Consider the following 13,133-nt stretch of genomic DNA (forward strand, 5'->3'; position numbering starts at 1 on the left):
AAAACAGGAGCTGACTCTGGAAAGCATGTTACCCACGCGGCCAGCACATGCCTGGAGGCTCAAGGACTTTAGGGAGGGTGGTGTGGCTGGCGTAAGCACCTGTCCCTTGGGTCCCCTCCAAAAACCAAGGTAGGGAATGTGTGGAGGGGACGGGCTAGTAGGCAGCGCCTTGCCCAGGGATGCGTGGAAAAAAAAGGCGACCAGTTTCGGTCCCCAGACACACTGGGAACGGAAGCTATTGGTCCCTTGGGTCATCCCCTCGTGGGAAGCATGTCGCGGACCCTTTAAGGCTCCATTTCCCTTGCCCTCCCCCGCCCGGGACAGGCTGGGACACCCGGGACCTGACATTTGGCGGAGTCTAACTTGAGATCTAAAAATAGCCTCTCCGGGTTACTTCGGGGCATTGTTTCTGACACACACACACCCGCGCGCTCTGTGTCACCCTGCTGGAGTTACCCGGTACCCTGGTAAATGCACCTTAGCCCATGCCCTCCTCTTCGACCTCACAGGGGGAATAGCTGCACTCAACTCCTAAGAAATCTCGCAGTCCAGAGTTTTGGATGGCGGGAGGAGCCTTTTGTTCCAAGAACCCTACTTTGAAAACTCCGAGGCTGGCGGGAACCATAGGGGCGTGTCTCCCCACGACACTAGGCTAGAGGTGGGGGCGTGGCCTTTTGGGGTGTGCGGGCTTCTGGCCAATGGGTGTTGTGAGGGGCGTGGCCCATGGCGGGGCGGGAGTGAGGAGGTGGCTACAGCTCCCAGCATCTTTTCCCCACCAAGCGGTTCTCACTAGATCCCGGAGAGCCCTGGTGCTCTCCGGCTCCTTGGCTGTGGCAGTGGGTCCCAGCAGACGCGCCCTGTGGACATTACTGCGGGACGCCAGGGTCTTCTTCTGCCCACCCGGCCGGGGCCATTCACCCTATTCGCTTTTTCTTACTGCAGCGCCCGAGTCCTCAGTTCTTTTAAAACAAGATGCCGTCGGGTTTCCAGCAGATCGGCTCTGAAGTAAGGTTCAGCAATCGGGGGCAAATCGGGGACGCGGGTCCGGCTTTTCTTGGGCTGGGGTCGAGGTTGGGGTCAGCTAGGAGGCGGTTCCTGCGCAGGCGCAGGGGTTGGAAATGGGGGGCTGGCTATTTATACTCAGCCTAGACAACCCGTGACTGTCAGATTCCAATCCCGCCATGAGACAGAGTGGGTCCGAAGGGCTCTTCTCGCGCCCAGGCTGCGAATGGATTCTGACGAATCCAGAGTTTGTCCCCTGTCTTACTGTGCGCAGCACTGAGTGGCTTCCTGCCCTCGACTCTACTTGGGAAGGCAGATCCGGAGACTAACCCTCCCAGAGCTGCGGGTCTATTCAGACTCACAGGGTTTCTGGGACCGAGGCACTTGGAGGGGGGGGACTCCACCCCCACTCCTGGCGCTCCTCCAGGAGGCTGAACTTTTCTCTTGGCCTTGCGGTGGGTGGAGGGGCAGAGGGGAGTGTCAGCCCCCACCCTACCCCCAGCTCAGGTTTCCTCTTGGAGACAGACTGTGCCGCCAGCAGCAGTCACCACTGGCCACCGCCCCTCACACCACCATGCCTGCCTCTTCCCTTGGGCATGGCTCTCTCTCCCTGCTAAAATCCCCTGTTATATCCCCTGGTCCTTGGTCCCAGCTTAGGAACTGAGGGAAGGTTAGGCCGAGATTTTAAGAACAATGACCCAGATGTCCTTTCTGGAATAGCCCTTCTTGGGCCTGTTGAGGGCCTGCTGGAGCGGGCCGAGAGAATTTCCAAAAGGAAGAGATGAGGATTAGAGCTGATACTAATACTAAACTTAATAGTTTATAAAAACAGACAATGTCTGAGATACTATTAACAGCTGATTTTAGCTTTTACAGTATTTTCACAGACTGACAGGTAGCCCAGGGAAGCAGTATTACCTCACAAAAGTGGAAACTCAAGTTCCCTTCAGAGTGGGGAAGTGACTTACCCAAGGTCACACAAATCTAAGCCTGCCTCAAGGTCACAAGGGAATTCTGAGTTCAGATCCTCAGATGTTTGCCTGCAATGTGGACACAGACACGCGTTTTTTCTACATGCCCAGGTTCCTGTTGAGTTCTGTTTACAGTGGAATCTTTGAACAATTCCTAATATGGCCCACTTTCTCTCACCCAGTCTGTTGGATGGAGCCCAGGATCTTCATGCTCCAGCTGGGCCTGGGCCCCTGAAGGAAGCCAAACGTGATTTTATGTGACACGCTTCCCTTTGTTTCTGTCTGTCCAGGATGGGGAACCCCCTCGGCAGAGGGTGACTGGGACTCTAGTCCTTGCTGTGTTCTCGGCTGTGCTCGGCTCCCTTCAGTTTGGCTACAACATTGGGGTCATCAATGCCCCACAGAAGGTGAGAGATGGTACAGCTGTTGGGGTGAGCACTCAGAGGTGACGGAAAGCGGTCTCTAGATTCACTCCCATGTCGTCCCCCAGGTGATTGAACAGAGCTACAATGCGACATGGCTGGGGAGGCAGGGTCCTGAGGGACCCAATTCCATCCCACAAGCCACTCTTACTACACTCTGGGCTCTCTCCGTGGCCATCTTTTCTGTGGGCGGCATGATTTCTTCCTTCCTCGTTGGCATCATTTCTCAATGGTTGGGAAGGTATGGAGCTGGAAAGAGCAGGGATGGGGAGGTAGGAAGGAGGGCCGTAGCATGGGTGCCCTGACCAGCCCTCCTCTTTGTGTGCCTGCCAGGAAAAGGGCTATGCTGGCCAATAATGTCTTGGCAGTGCTGGGGGGCACCCTCATGGGCCTAGCCAATGCCGCTGCCTCCTATGAGATACTCATTCTCGGACGGTTCCTCATTGGCGCCTACTCAGGTATCCATGGGTGCGATGGCTCTATTCTGTGCCCCTGTTGTCCTTAATCACGTATGGGCTTCTGTAAGGGAAGATGCAGCTACCCTCAGCCCTCTTTTTTTCCTTCTGCTCAGGGCTAACGTCAGGGTTGGTGCCTATGTATGTGGGAGAAATCGCCCCCACTCATCTTCGGGGTGCCTTGGGAACACTCAACCAATTGGCCATCGTCATTGGCATTCTAATTGCCCAGGTAAATAGGCCTGGCCTTGAAAGGAGTTAGGAGTAGGAGTTGGATTGGACATCCATAGTTGGGCAGGAAGGAGTAAAGACACCTATCTTTCCTACCTTCTCCCACAGGTGTTGGGCTTGGAGTCTATGCTGGGCACAGCTACCCTGTGGCCACTGCTTCTGGCTATCACAGTACTTCCTGCCCTCCTGCAGCTGATTCTGTTGCCCTTCTGTCCCGAGAGCCCCAGATACCTCTACATCATCCGGAATTTGGAGGGGCCTGCCCGAAAGAGTGAGCTCTCACCTTGCATATAGCCCAGGCTCACACCTCCATCCCATCCATCTTGCTAGTACCCCTCCTCCTCTCAGGCTCCATAAGGCCTGACATTCCCCACCCCCAGGTCTGAAGCGTCTCACAGGCTGGGCTGATGTGTCTGATGCACTGGCTGAACTGAAGGATGAGAAGCGGAAGTTGGAACGAGAGCGGCCCATGTCTCTGCCCCAGCTCCTGGGCAGCCGCACCCACCGGCAGCCTCTGATCATTGCAGTTGTGCTACAACTGAGCCAGCAGCTCTCCGGCATCAATGCTGTACGTATGGAGACCCAGGCAGACAGTGAGTCAGGTAGCAATTTGGGGAAAGGGAGAAGGGAATAAGTCATCTCCTCTATCAGCATTCAGGCTCAGTCCAGTTTGGTGTGGTTGGAAAGAAGGACCAGACATCCCTGCCATGGTCTTTCCTGCTCCCTCACTTCTAGGTTTTCTACTATTCAACCAGCATCTTCGAGTCAGCTGGCGTAGGACAACCAGCCTACGCCACCATCGGAGCTGGCGTGGTCAACACGGTCTTCACGTTGGTCTCGGTAACTGCTTGCCTGTGGAACCGCCACATCACTGGGTTTTTAGCCTTGGGTGCCTTGGAGAGCCTACTCTTGTTTTTCCCCAACTGACCAGCTCCCCACCCCCACCCCAACAGGTGCTCTTGGTAGAACGGGCTGGGCGACGGACGCTCCATCTCCTAGGCCTGGCAGGCATGTGTGGCTGTGCCATCTTGATGACAATGGCTCTGCTCCTGCTGGTGAGGCCTGGGGGCTGAGAACACAGCGGTCCAACTCATGGGGATAACCTCACGGGGCTCTGGGACTGTGTGCCGGGACCATGGGAGCTTGGTTCTAGAGTCTGGTCTGCTTCTGAAGTACCCTGGCCACATCAGGACCTAGCTATAGTCCAAGTCTAGCAGTCCCTGTGAAGCCTCAGGAGCCATAATTCCCAAAGAAACATCTTCAGAGCCAAGCTGGGAATCAACCACTACAGGACAAGAGACCAAGAGGTCTCCACCTGGAAGCCATCTGAGGCAGACAAAATGGCAGCACTCAGGCCTGCTCCACGGCAGCTCAACATTTGGGAGGCTGTGGTGAAAGACTGAGAGTTCCAGGCCCATCTGGGTAACACAGTGAGACCCTGTCTGAAAAGTGGGTGAAGAGGGGGTGCTCCAGGGCCTGTTCTAGCCTAGAATGGCAACCTCTATCCAACAAGCCCTGGAAAGGAGATTTCAGTTCTCTGGGCCAAGGGCAAGGGGAGAGATCTAGATAGGCAGGAATCTAATTTTCTGCCATTCTTTCCTGGTCTCTAGGAACGGGTCCCAGCCATGAGCTATGTCTCCATCTTGGCCATATTTGGCTTTGTGGCCTTCTTTGAGATCGGTCCTGGCCCCATCCCCTGGTTCATTGTAGCTGAGCTCTTCAGCCAGGGACCCCGCCCAGCAGCCATGGCTGTAGCTGGTTTCTCCAACTGGACCTGTAACTTCATTGTTGGCATGGGTTTCCAGTATGTTGCGGTAGGTTCCCTGCCCTTTGCCCAGTTTCCCATTACCAGTGGTCACCCACCCCTAGTTCCCACGCTGTCTGGTCAGGGACTCCCAGGCTCACAGGTAGTTTCTGGATGGCCACTCTGGTGGAACTACACCAGAGTCAAACAAGTGGGAATAGATGGGCCAGCAGCAGAGTTATCTTTTAAAAAATAAACAGTGGTATAATTTAGACCAGAAATAAAATGATAAGCTTTCTAGTAATGCTATAAGTGGCTTAGGAATCTACTCCAAGTGTATGCTCTTAGGATAGCAAAGGGTGAAAAGCTAAATGGTATTTTCCATGTAAATTTTAATTTCTGGTCATTTCTGGTATCTCTTGAAGGACTCACCTGCTCCTTGAAGTAGCCCCAGCTCCCTATTAGTCTTTAGCTCCTTGCTTCCCACCCCTCTGTCAACACCTCTTTCTCCGACTGTCCCAGGATGCTATGGGTCCCTACGTCTTCCTTCTATTTGCCGTCCTCCTGCTTGGCTTCTTCGCCTTCACCTTCCTAAAAGTGCCTGAAACCAGAGGCCGGACGTTTGACCAGATCTCAGCTGCCTTCCGTCGGACACCTTCCCTCTTAGAGCAGGAGGTGAAACCCAGTACAGAACTTGAATACTTAGGGCCAGATGAGAATGACTGAGGGGCAAGGCAGGGTGGGAGAGCCGCCCTCTCCACCCACGCCCCTCCTTTCCTCTGCAGCACTTTAGCCCCCTTTTCCCATCACCTCCAGGATGGAGAAACTGCAGCCTGGAGAACTGGGAAGCTGAGGGAAGGGTGGTTCGTGTACCGCCTCATTCCCCTCCTATGACTTGGATTATTTATGTGTTGTGGCTAGGCTGTGGCCACCCAGTGGGCTATTCTCCTCTTCTGCCTTCCTCCTGCCCCTACCCAGACTCAGCCCCAGAATAGTTTTACTCCTTTTAGAGAAGTGGACCTGCAGAGGGAGGTGCTGGGTTGAATTCAGTGGGATGAGCAGGAGCAGAGGTGGATATGAGACGAGCGATTTCCTACCAACTCCGACTCTGCCCACAATTTGGCACTTACCCTGAATTCTTGCCACATAGACTCTGGGTGAAGGGGGTTCTGTCTTGACCCCTCCAGGGCAAAGGACACACCCTCCCAAAGCCTATCCTCTCCTCAGTCCCTGGAGGCTCCACCTTCCAGGGCAAAGGAACACAACAGTATATACCTGAGTGTGGTAAGGAGCAGTAGCAAGCATCAGTCTCTAGGCTTGGGGCGCTAGCCTGTTCCCCACAGCTGCCAAGTGTGGGTACCAGCTCTTTCTTGTTCCCCTCCAGGAAGAGTGCTAGACCTGAAAGCTTTTGACCAACTAAGGGCAAGAGGGGATTTGAAAGGCTGCCTATAAACACTGGTTGGGAGGGAGCCTTTGGATATTTTTCTATGTTTTGAAGAACAAGTAGGTAGCAGAAACCCAAGGGCTGCTGTATTAAATGTGTATATAGAGATTCATCCATAAAGTCACTGTATGAAGATGAGTGTCCTGTCATGGAGGAGCTGGAGGGTGGGTAAGACAGACAAGTTGCCCTCACTCCTTTTCGTTCTGCCTTGGCTCAAGGGCTCAGAAGCCTCTAGAGTCTAGATTCTGTCAGTTATTCATATCCACTTCTATCACCCCATAAAAAAAACAAAACAAAAAAAACCAAACAAACAAACAAACAAAAAAAACCCAAAAAAACCCCAAAAAACCCACCAGGGTCTCAATGGGTGGTGGTGGCACACCCTTTAATTCCAGCACTGAGAAGGCAGAGGCAGGCAGATCTCTGAGTTCAAGGCCAACCTGGTCTACAGAGTAAATTCCAGAACAGCCAGGGCTACATAGTAAGACCCTGTCTCAAAAAACCGACCAGCAACAACAAAAACGGTCTTACTATACAGCCAGGCTGGCCTTGTGCTTGTAGTCAGCCTCTTGCCTCAGCCTCCTAGAGTTCTGGGGTTACAGGCCTGAATCCAAATGCCCCACTTTTTAAAAACACTGACAAAAAGAGTCTATGTGGCCCAGGATGGCCTGGAATTAGGAACCCTCCTGACTCAACTTCCTGAGTGTTGAGTACATCTGGCTCCTTACTCTGACTTTCTCCATTGCTTCAGTTAACAGTAAATGTTTTATAAACCACACTGACAAGCGCCCAGGCACTGCAGAGGTCTCCCCTCAGCTAACGGACCCATGTGTGATTCTCAGTGATGAGAGTTCTTGTCAGAACGAACTGTCCGCGCGCACATCTTAACCCCATGCAGGGTGGTCCAGAAGTAAGTCACCGATGATCCCTCATTTCCAACAGAAAAGAGGCAGAGACTGAGACACCAAGAAAGCCTGCTTTTGTTTTTACTGGAGGCTCAGGTGGCACGTGACAGTTCATAAAATGGCTTCAGAGGTGTTGGGAGGAGGTCGAAGGGAAACAAAAAATAAATGGGTGGGTAAGAAAAACAAGCAGGAGGAGGTGAAGAGCCGGCTGGTCCTTCTCAGCCTGACTTAGGGAGGAAGGTGGTGCCTCTGAAAGGTAAAGGACGGATCCCTTCCTGCAACCCTTGGGAGGGGAGAGGGGAAAAGAAAAAGCCAAAGGCTGTTGCTTTGGCCCTCCTGAGTCTCAAGGGAAAAGCTGATGTTTTGATGTCATGAATTATGGGAAAGGGGGAAGGGGGATGCTGGGTAGAGTCAGTTGGAAATGGGCAGATACCTAAGAATGAGGGAAAAAAGACAAGTCATAAAGGATGACAGCAGAACCCAGTCTCTGGCTTTCTTAGTCAGCAGCAACTCACCAGATGGTAGCTCTGGGTGTCCTGAGGTGGAATCACTCCAGTATGGTGGTGGGGGGGTCCCCACTGTTGATAGGTGCTGAGGTCTAAAGACAGCAGTGGCTAGTTAAGACCGGTTCACAACCTGCTTCAACTTTCTCTTAACTTCCCTCTTCTGCCCCTTCCAACCAACTCCCACAGTTCACACCCCAAACAGCTGAGGACAGGAGCGCAGGGCATTCATTCAAGGCAACCTGGACTTGACTGCCTGTGCTGGGGTTTCCTGGTGATCCTACTGTCTGCCAGGGTGGGCCAAGCAGGCTGACAGGGGAGGGAGGGGCTGGGACAAGGAAAGCAGAGGGCCAAAGAACTGAATTTGAAGCAAAGGAAAAGGACAGAAAGAGGGCAACTGATCTTGGCCTTTCCCACACTGAGTTTCGGGCAACTAAGACCCCACCTCTGCGGCTATAGGCTGCCGGGGGCCAGGGGGCTGCTGCCGACGCCGCTGGAAGTAGGGGCGGTTTCGTGGACGCTGGGGCTCAGGCCGGGAGCCATCAGTGGGGCCTTGGCTGGGCTTGGTCTCGCCATCCCCACCTTCTGTGGTAGGCTGTTGGGGTGGCCTAGGGCGGAAAGGCCTAGAAAAGAAACAATCTCTGACAGGACCGGGGCACCCAGGGTAGACTCCCTTCCCCTAGGATTCTATTTTCTTATCCCAGGCTCTTAGAACTTTTAGAATTCTTGTCCTTTTACATGGGCCCAATACTGAACCCTGAAGGAAGACACAGTATAGTCTTACCTTCGGTACCTGGGCCGGAATCTGGGTGGGGGCACCCGTTCATCTCCCTGCTGTTGGTCCCCCTCCAATGGGGCTGTCTCCTTGGGTTCTACCCCATCGGAGCCCTGGGAAGAGACAAGGCCTAGGTGAGCTATTTAGCCCCCTGCTGTCCCTTGGCCAACTCATCTTTGGCTCTTCCTAGTCTTAGTTTTTCTTTTATGAGGACTCTCTGGTCTCCTCCCTCACAGCTTGCTCTATCTCACCTCTATGGGCTGCTGCTGGTTAGGGGGCCGAGGGCCTCGCACAAACCGCCTTCGATAGAAGAAGGGTGGTGGGCGCCGTCGTCTAGGTCGCTGCCCTGAGTCCTCTACCCGTTCCCCTTCGCTGCCAGGTTCAGTCCCACCTGAGGGAGCCTCTGCCACCATGGGTGGTGGGGCAGCTGGGCGAGGCCGGGGTATGAATCTGCGGAACCTCCGCCGATTGGGGGCGTAGCGGCTGCCCTTTACTGGCACCCCCCCAGGCCCAGTTACATTAGCAGCTTCTGCACCCTGGGGAGGCAGAGAAGGAGTAGTCAGAACTTGTCCTGGTCACAAGCACACAGCACTTACAAACCTGCCAGATCACTGGTGTCCCCCTTCTTCTGGCCCAAGTCCTCTATCCTGTAGCCCCTCAAAATCACTCCTTTCTCCCCTCCCCCAAGGGGCAGCAGAAGGAGTTTGTACCCATCTGAGAAGAAACAACTTGTCCTGAGAAATAACTGCCACATTCCCCCCAGAGTGTAAAGACAGGACAGGATGAGATAGAGAGGGCCACTCTCCCTCCTTCACTCCAGAGGACTGACTGAGGAGGGTCCTGCTAGGGCTGGGGTCCCGTGTAGAGAACACACACGGAAGTGCTTGGTGAACTAGAGAGAAGAAACCCACATGTTACTGGCTGGTGGCAGGGATGGGTTCTTTAGGACGTGTCCTAGAACAGCCCTAACATCCCACAACATCCAGGAGAGAGAGCACAGGCCCCATCCCCGCAATAAGAGGCAGAGCTGGCCCCAAGAGGATCAAAGCCTAGGCTGACAACCAGGCCACCCTCCCACAGTCCTGGCCAACTTCACCCCACAGCAGCTCCCAAACCTTCTCTCCTTCCACGACATCAAATTCCACGGTCTCCCCATCTCCAACACTCCGCAGAAACTTCCTGGGGTTGTTTCTTTTAATAGCTGTCTAGTTGGGGGGAAAGCCATGAGAAAAGTGAGGGCAGAGACCAGGACCTCTCACCAGCTTCAGCCTCCACCCAGCTCCACTCTGACATTTTACTGGAGTCCAGGGCTGAAGCGGAGAGCAGGAAAGTGTTCAAAGTGGGGCCAGGGCCTGGAGCGCAGCCCCACAGCACAGAAGTGAACGTGTTAGTAGGGAAAGTCATGAGTGAGAGGTCTGAGGGATCCACTGTAAAGTCACCATGGTCCCCAAGATGTCCTCCCTTCCCTTCACCCCTCAGGGACTTCAAAAAAAATGGAGGCAGTAGAAACTCAAAAGCAAAACAAAGGCTGAAATGTCTTAAGTTGCTCCTTACCTGGATCCCACTGAGCACTCTCCACCACAGCAGTGGTTCTCAAACTAGCCAGGAGCAGAATCACCTGGGAGCGTGTTAGAACAGAGCACCCAGCCCCAAGGCTCATTAACTTGGTACCTTGGGCAGGGCCTGAGAATTCAGGTGATGCTGCTGCCTGCTGGTGCAGGGAACGCACTTTGAGACTCACTGCACCCAAGTGTCTCTGGCCTTGCCCTCGGAAAACTGCCTAATTCCTTCCTGTGGTGTTAACAGGTCCCAGGAGGTGGTGGGTATGCCAGGCCCTGAGGGCAACATGCACAACTCTGACAGCTGTTCAGCCACTCAACGGAAGTGGGGCTAATGGTGGTTCACACAGGCACCTGAGGTGGATGGGAGGCCGGCTATTCCTCATGGGCAGGCCGTTGTGAAGTTAAGAGCCAGAGAAACATATCGTGTGCAGCTAGAGGTTGCGGCAAAGGCTTCCACAGAGAGGGCTGGTGCCTCCCCTCAGAAAGCCAACCTAGCTCTTACCTGGTGAACAAAGACATCCTCCTTGGTGTCATTCCTGCAGAACAGGATGGGTGGTTAAGGGGGTGACGGGTGAGGCACTCATTTCCACTGAGGCCTCCCTAGGTGCCCATTCCCAAGATGGGCCCATCCTCTCCACTGTTTCAGATCCTGGGGGTGTACTGGGGGCCTGGGAAAGAACAAGCAGCAGGGTCCCCGAAAGCTGGTGCAGAGAACACGCTGCAAATCCCCAGCAAGAAAGAGGACTTCATAGGGAAAAGGTAGGAGGCTGCAAAGGCACCTTGAAGAAACCAGGAGAGCCTCACCTTCTACCCCAGAGGCACCTCAGAACCTGCTGGCGCCAGGTGCAACTGTCCCTGGCCAATGTCCCCTCCTCCCCTTAACCCCTTTTGGGGTTGGAAAATTCCACAGGCTCCTTCCTTCTAGGATCAAAGAGGGAGAAAGCAGGGCCAGGGCACCCAGCTGTAAGGAGAGAGCAAGGCACACATAGGTGCAGTCCCCAACAGCCGCACCGTCTTCTCTTTACCCTCAGCCTAGAGGGGAGCCATAAGCACCCTCCACACACACTGAACAGAATGAAAAGACAACGCTCCCATTCTTCATCACCACCCTGCCTGTGACTTCTTTAATCCCAGGACAGGGAGCAGGAGGCATCCTTGCAGGAAACCGCCTTCCCCAGAACAAGTGTTCTAGCTTTAAAGAACATGGGTCTGCACAAAGGTCAGCCTGCAAAGAGGGAACGGAGGCTCCCAGGAGGACTTGGCTGGGCAGGGTGCCTGGGCTGGGGAAGGCCACAGTAGGGGAGACCTGCCATAGACTCTCCCACAGCTAAGAGGGGTGTGGCTGCCAACCGAAAAAGGGCAGCAGTCTCTGGCTGGGCAGGCACTCCCCCGCCAGCTTCAGTTCCATCAGGTGGGTGCAGGGGAGCTGGTTCAAATGAGCCACAGCTCTTTAGAGAATTTGTATAGGTGCCATGAGTGTTCCCTTAACCAGGAAACCAGTGAGGGCTCCAAGGAGGAGCCCCAAACGTTCTACTCCAAAGGCACAGAGCAAGCTAAAAATAATGAAGCAACTCCAGAAGGTGAGACAGAGGAGCTGGGAAGGTCAGGGTCAGGTTTGCCAAGTTCCTGGATCATTAATCCTCTGCTGCCCTTGAAGATGCGGATGCAGCTTCGTCTTGCCAGTAAGCACACGTTTGTGCTGTGGTTAAAGACTCTCAACCAGCCTCAGCTGGACATCACAACCATGTGCCTTGGCAGGGGTAGAGATGAAATGTGTCCAATCCCACAGGCCAGTTCAAAATAAGACACCCGTTCCTCCCCCTCCCTGGGTTCCTTGGATACCTGTTGATGAATCCGTAACCATTCCGGACGTTGAACCATTTGACAGTGCCCAGGACTTGGATTGCTGCCAGGCAGAGATGCAGTGGGGACAGTAAGATGGGGGAAGAGACGGAGTTGGGCTGAATTTTGAGAGAAACTAAGCTAAAAATCTAACCTGTCTCCCTATTAAGTTTCGACTCACCAGATTTCACTGGGAGCGTCAAAGTCAAAGTGTTCTTACCCCGGTTCTACTATTTGGAATCCCTCACACAGCGAGGGGATTCAGATGTTCAAACACACGCTCCTCACATCCTACAAAGTTCAGGTCCTTCACCTAGAACCAGGTACTCACCTGGTCAACCCTCAGAGTCAAAATTCTACAGCCCTTCTAGCCCTCCCAAACGTAAGGGTCCCCACTGCACCTGCTCCCCCAAACTCAAAGGTTTACCTAACAAGAACCAGAGTCAACTACACCAAGTCTCCAGCTAACCGGGGCGGGGCCCTGAGGCTTTATTTTCCTACCCAAGGCCCTAGCTGGACCTGCCCGCCCCGCCTTCCCGCTCAGGAAGATGCAAGCAAGATTTCCCTCCAGGGGAATCCACTGATAATTTGTTCGGCAGCTCCCGGACCGGTTAGTCCTTTGGGCCAGGCCTACCTTCGGCTTGCCAAACCCTGTTGCCCCTCCCCCAGCCCGCCGACCCTCAGAGCCTCCCTAGCGCGTGCCCCCCCCTCACCCAGCACCGGCTTGTCCGCCTGACTCCGGACCGGGGGCGCGGGAGTCCCCGAAGCCGCCGTCGCCGGGTTGCCAGGGGTGCGAGGGCCGGGCACTGAGGGGGTCCCAGCAGCGGGGCCAGAGGCGGCTCCGCCCCCGCCGCCCGCCCCGCCGCCTGCTTTCTGCGGCTCTCCCGCGGGCACGGGTACCACCACCGCTACCACCCCTGCCGCCGTCGCGGGCACCGTCGCCGCGGGGGCCGCTGTCGCCACCACTGCCGCCTCCGCCTCGCTCATCCCGCCGGGTCCAGTACCGGCCCCCGCCGCCACCGCCTCCTCCGCCGCTGCCACCACCACCGCCCCGGCCCCTCCCCCCGGCTCGCGGACCGGCCACCCGGCTCGGTCCTCGCGCCCCGAGCCTCGCCCGCACGCCTGCCGCGGGCCCGGAGCCGAGGCCAATCGCAGCCGGCTGTAGCGGCGCGCTCAGGTCCCGCCTCCCGGCCGCAGGCCAATCCCGGCCGCGTAGCCCCCCAGGCCCGCACGTCGGCCCCGCCTCCCGGACTCCGCTCCGAAGCGGCGGCTCCCGC

The 13,133-nt window shown here is 55.3% G+C and overlaps 2 protein-coding genes across 4 annotated transcripts; one reads left to right on the forward strand and one right to left on the reverse strand.

Annotated features, from left to right (window-relative positions):
- The first annotated feature begins 759 nt into the window (after positions 1-759).
- Positions 760-6,402, forward strand: Slc2a4 (solute carrier family 2 member 4). 2 transcript variants are annotated; one of them, XM_048448458.3, is made up of 11 exons: positions 760-1,005; positions 2,264-2,380; positions 2,464-2,636; positions 2,729-2,853; positions 2,967-3,082; positions 3,190-3,352; positions 3,462-3,649; positions 3,817-3,921; positions 4,035-4,136; positions 4,692-4,895; positions 5,348-6,402. In XM_048448458.3, exons 1-11 carry the CDS (start codon positions 973-975, stop codon positions 5,549-5,551), a joined length of 1,530 nt encoding a protein of 509 aa, XP_048304415.1. In that variant the 5' UTR covers positions 760-972; the 3' UTR covers positions 5,552-6,402. The 2 variants fall into 2 exon arrangements, with proteins under 2 accessions (XP_048304415.1, XP_085551303.1); XM_085695177.2 differs by having other exon boundaries at positions 5,251-5,365.
- An 829-nt stretch (positions 6,403-7,231) lies between these two features.
- Ybx2 (Y-box binding protein 2) lies at positions 7,232-12,947 on the reverse strand. 2 transcript variants are annotated; one of them, XM_085695178.2, is made up of 9 exons: positions 12,570-12,947; positions 11,857-11,920; positions 10,517-10,550; positions 9,568-9,657; positions 8,704-8,988; positions 8,462-8,565; positions 8,123-8,300; positions 7,690-7,772; positions 7,232-7,457 (listed from the first exon to the last, which is right to left on the reverse strand). In XM_085695178.2, exons 1-8 carry the CDS (start codon positions 12,841-12,843, stop codon positions 7,722-7,724), a joined length of 1,080 nt encoding a protein of 359 aa, XP_085551304.1. In that variant the 5' UTR covers positions 12,844-12,947; the 3' UTR covers positions 7,232-7,457; positions 7,690-7,721. The 2 variants fall into 2 exon arrangements, with proteins under 2 accessions (XP_085551304.1, XP_048304414.2); XM_048448457.3 differs by having other exon boundaries at positions 7,232-7,607; positions 12,570-12,943.
- Positions 12,948-13,133: the final 186 nt, after the last annotated feature.

The sequence above is a fragment of the Myodes glareolus genome, chromosome 9, assembly GCF_982192425.1.
Source record: "Myodes glareolus chromosome 9, mMyoGla1.1, whole genome shotgun sequence".
NCBI classification, from domain to species: Eukaryota; Metazoa; Chordata; class Mammalia; order Rodentia; family Cricetidae; genus Myodes; species Myodes glareolus.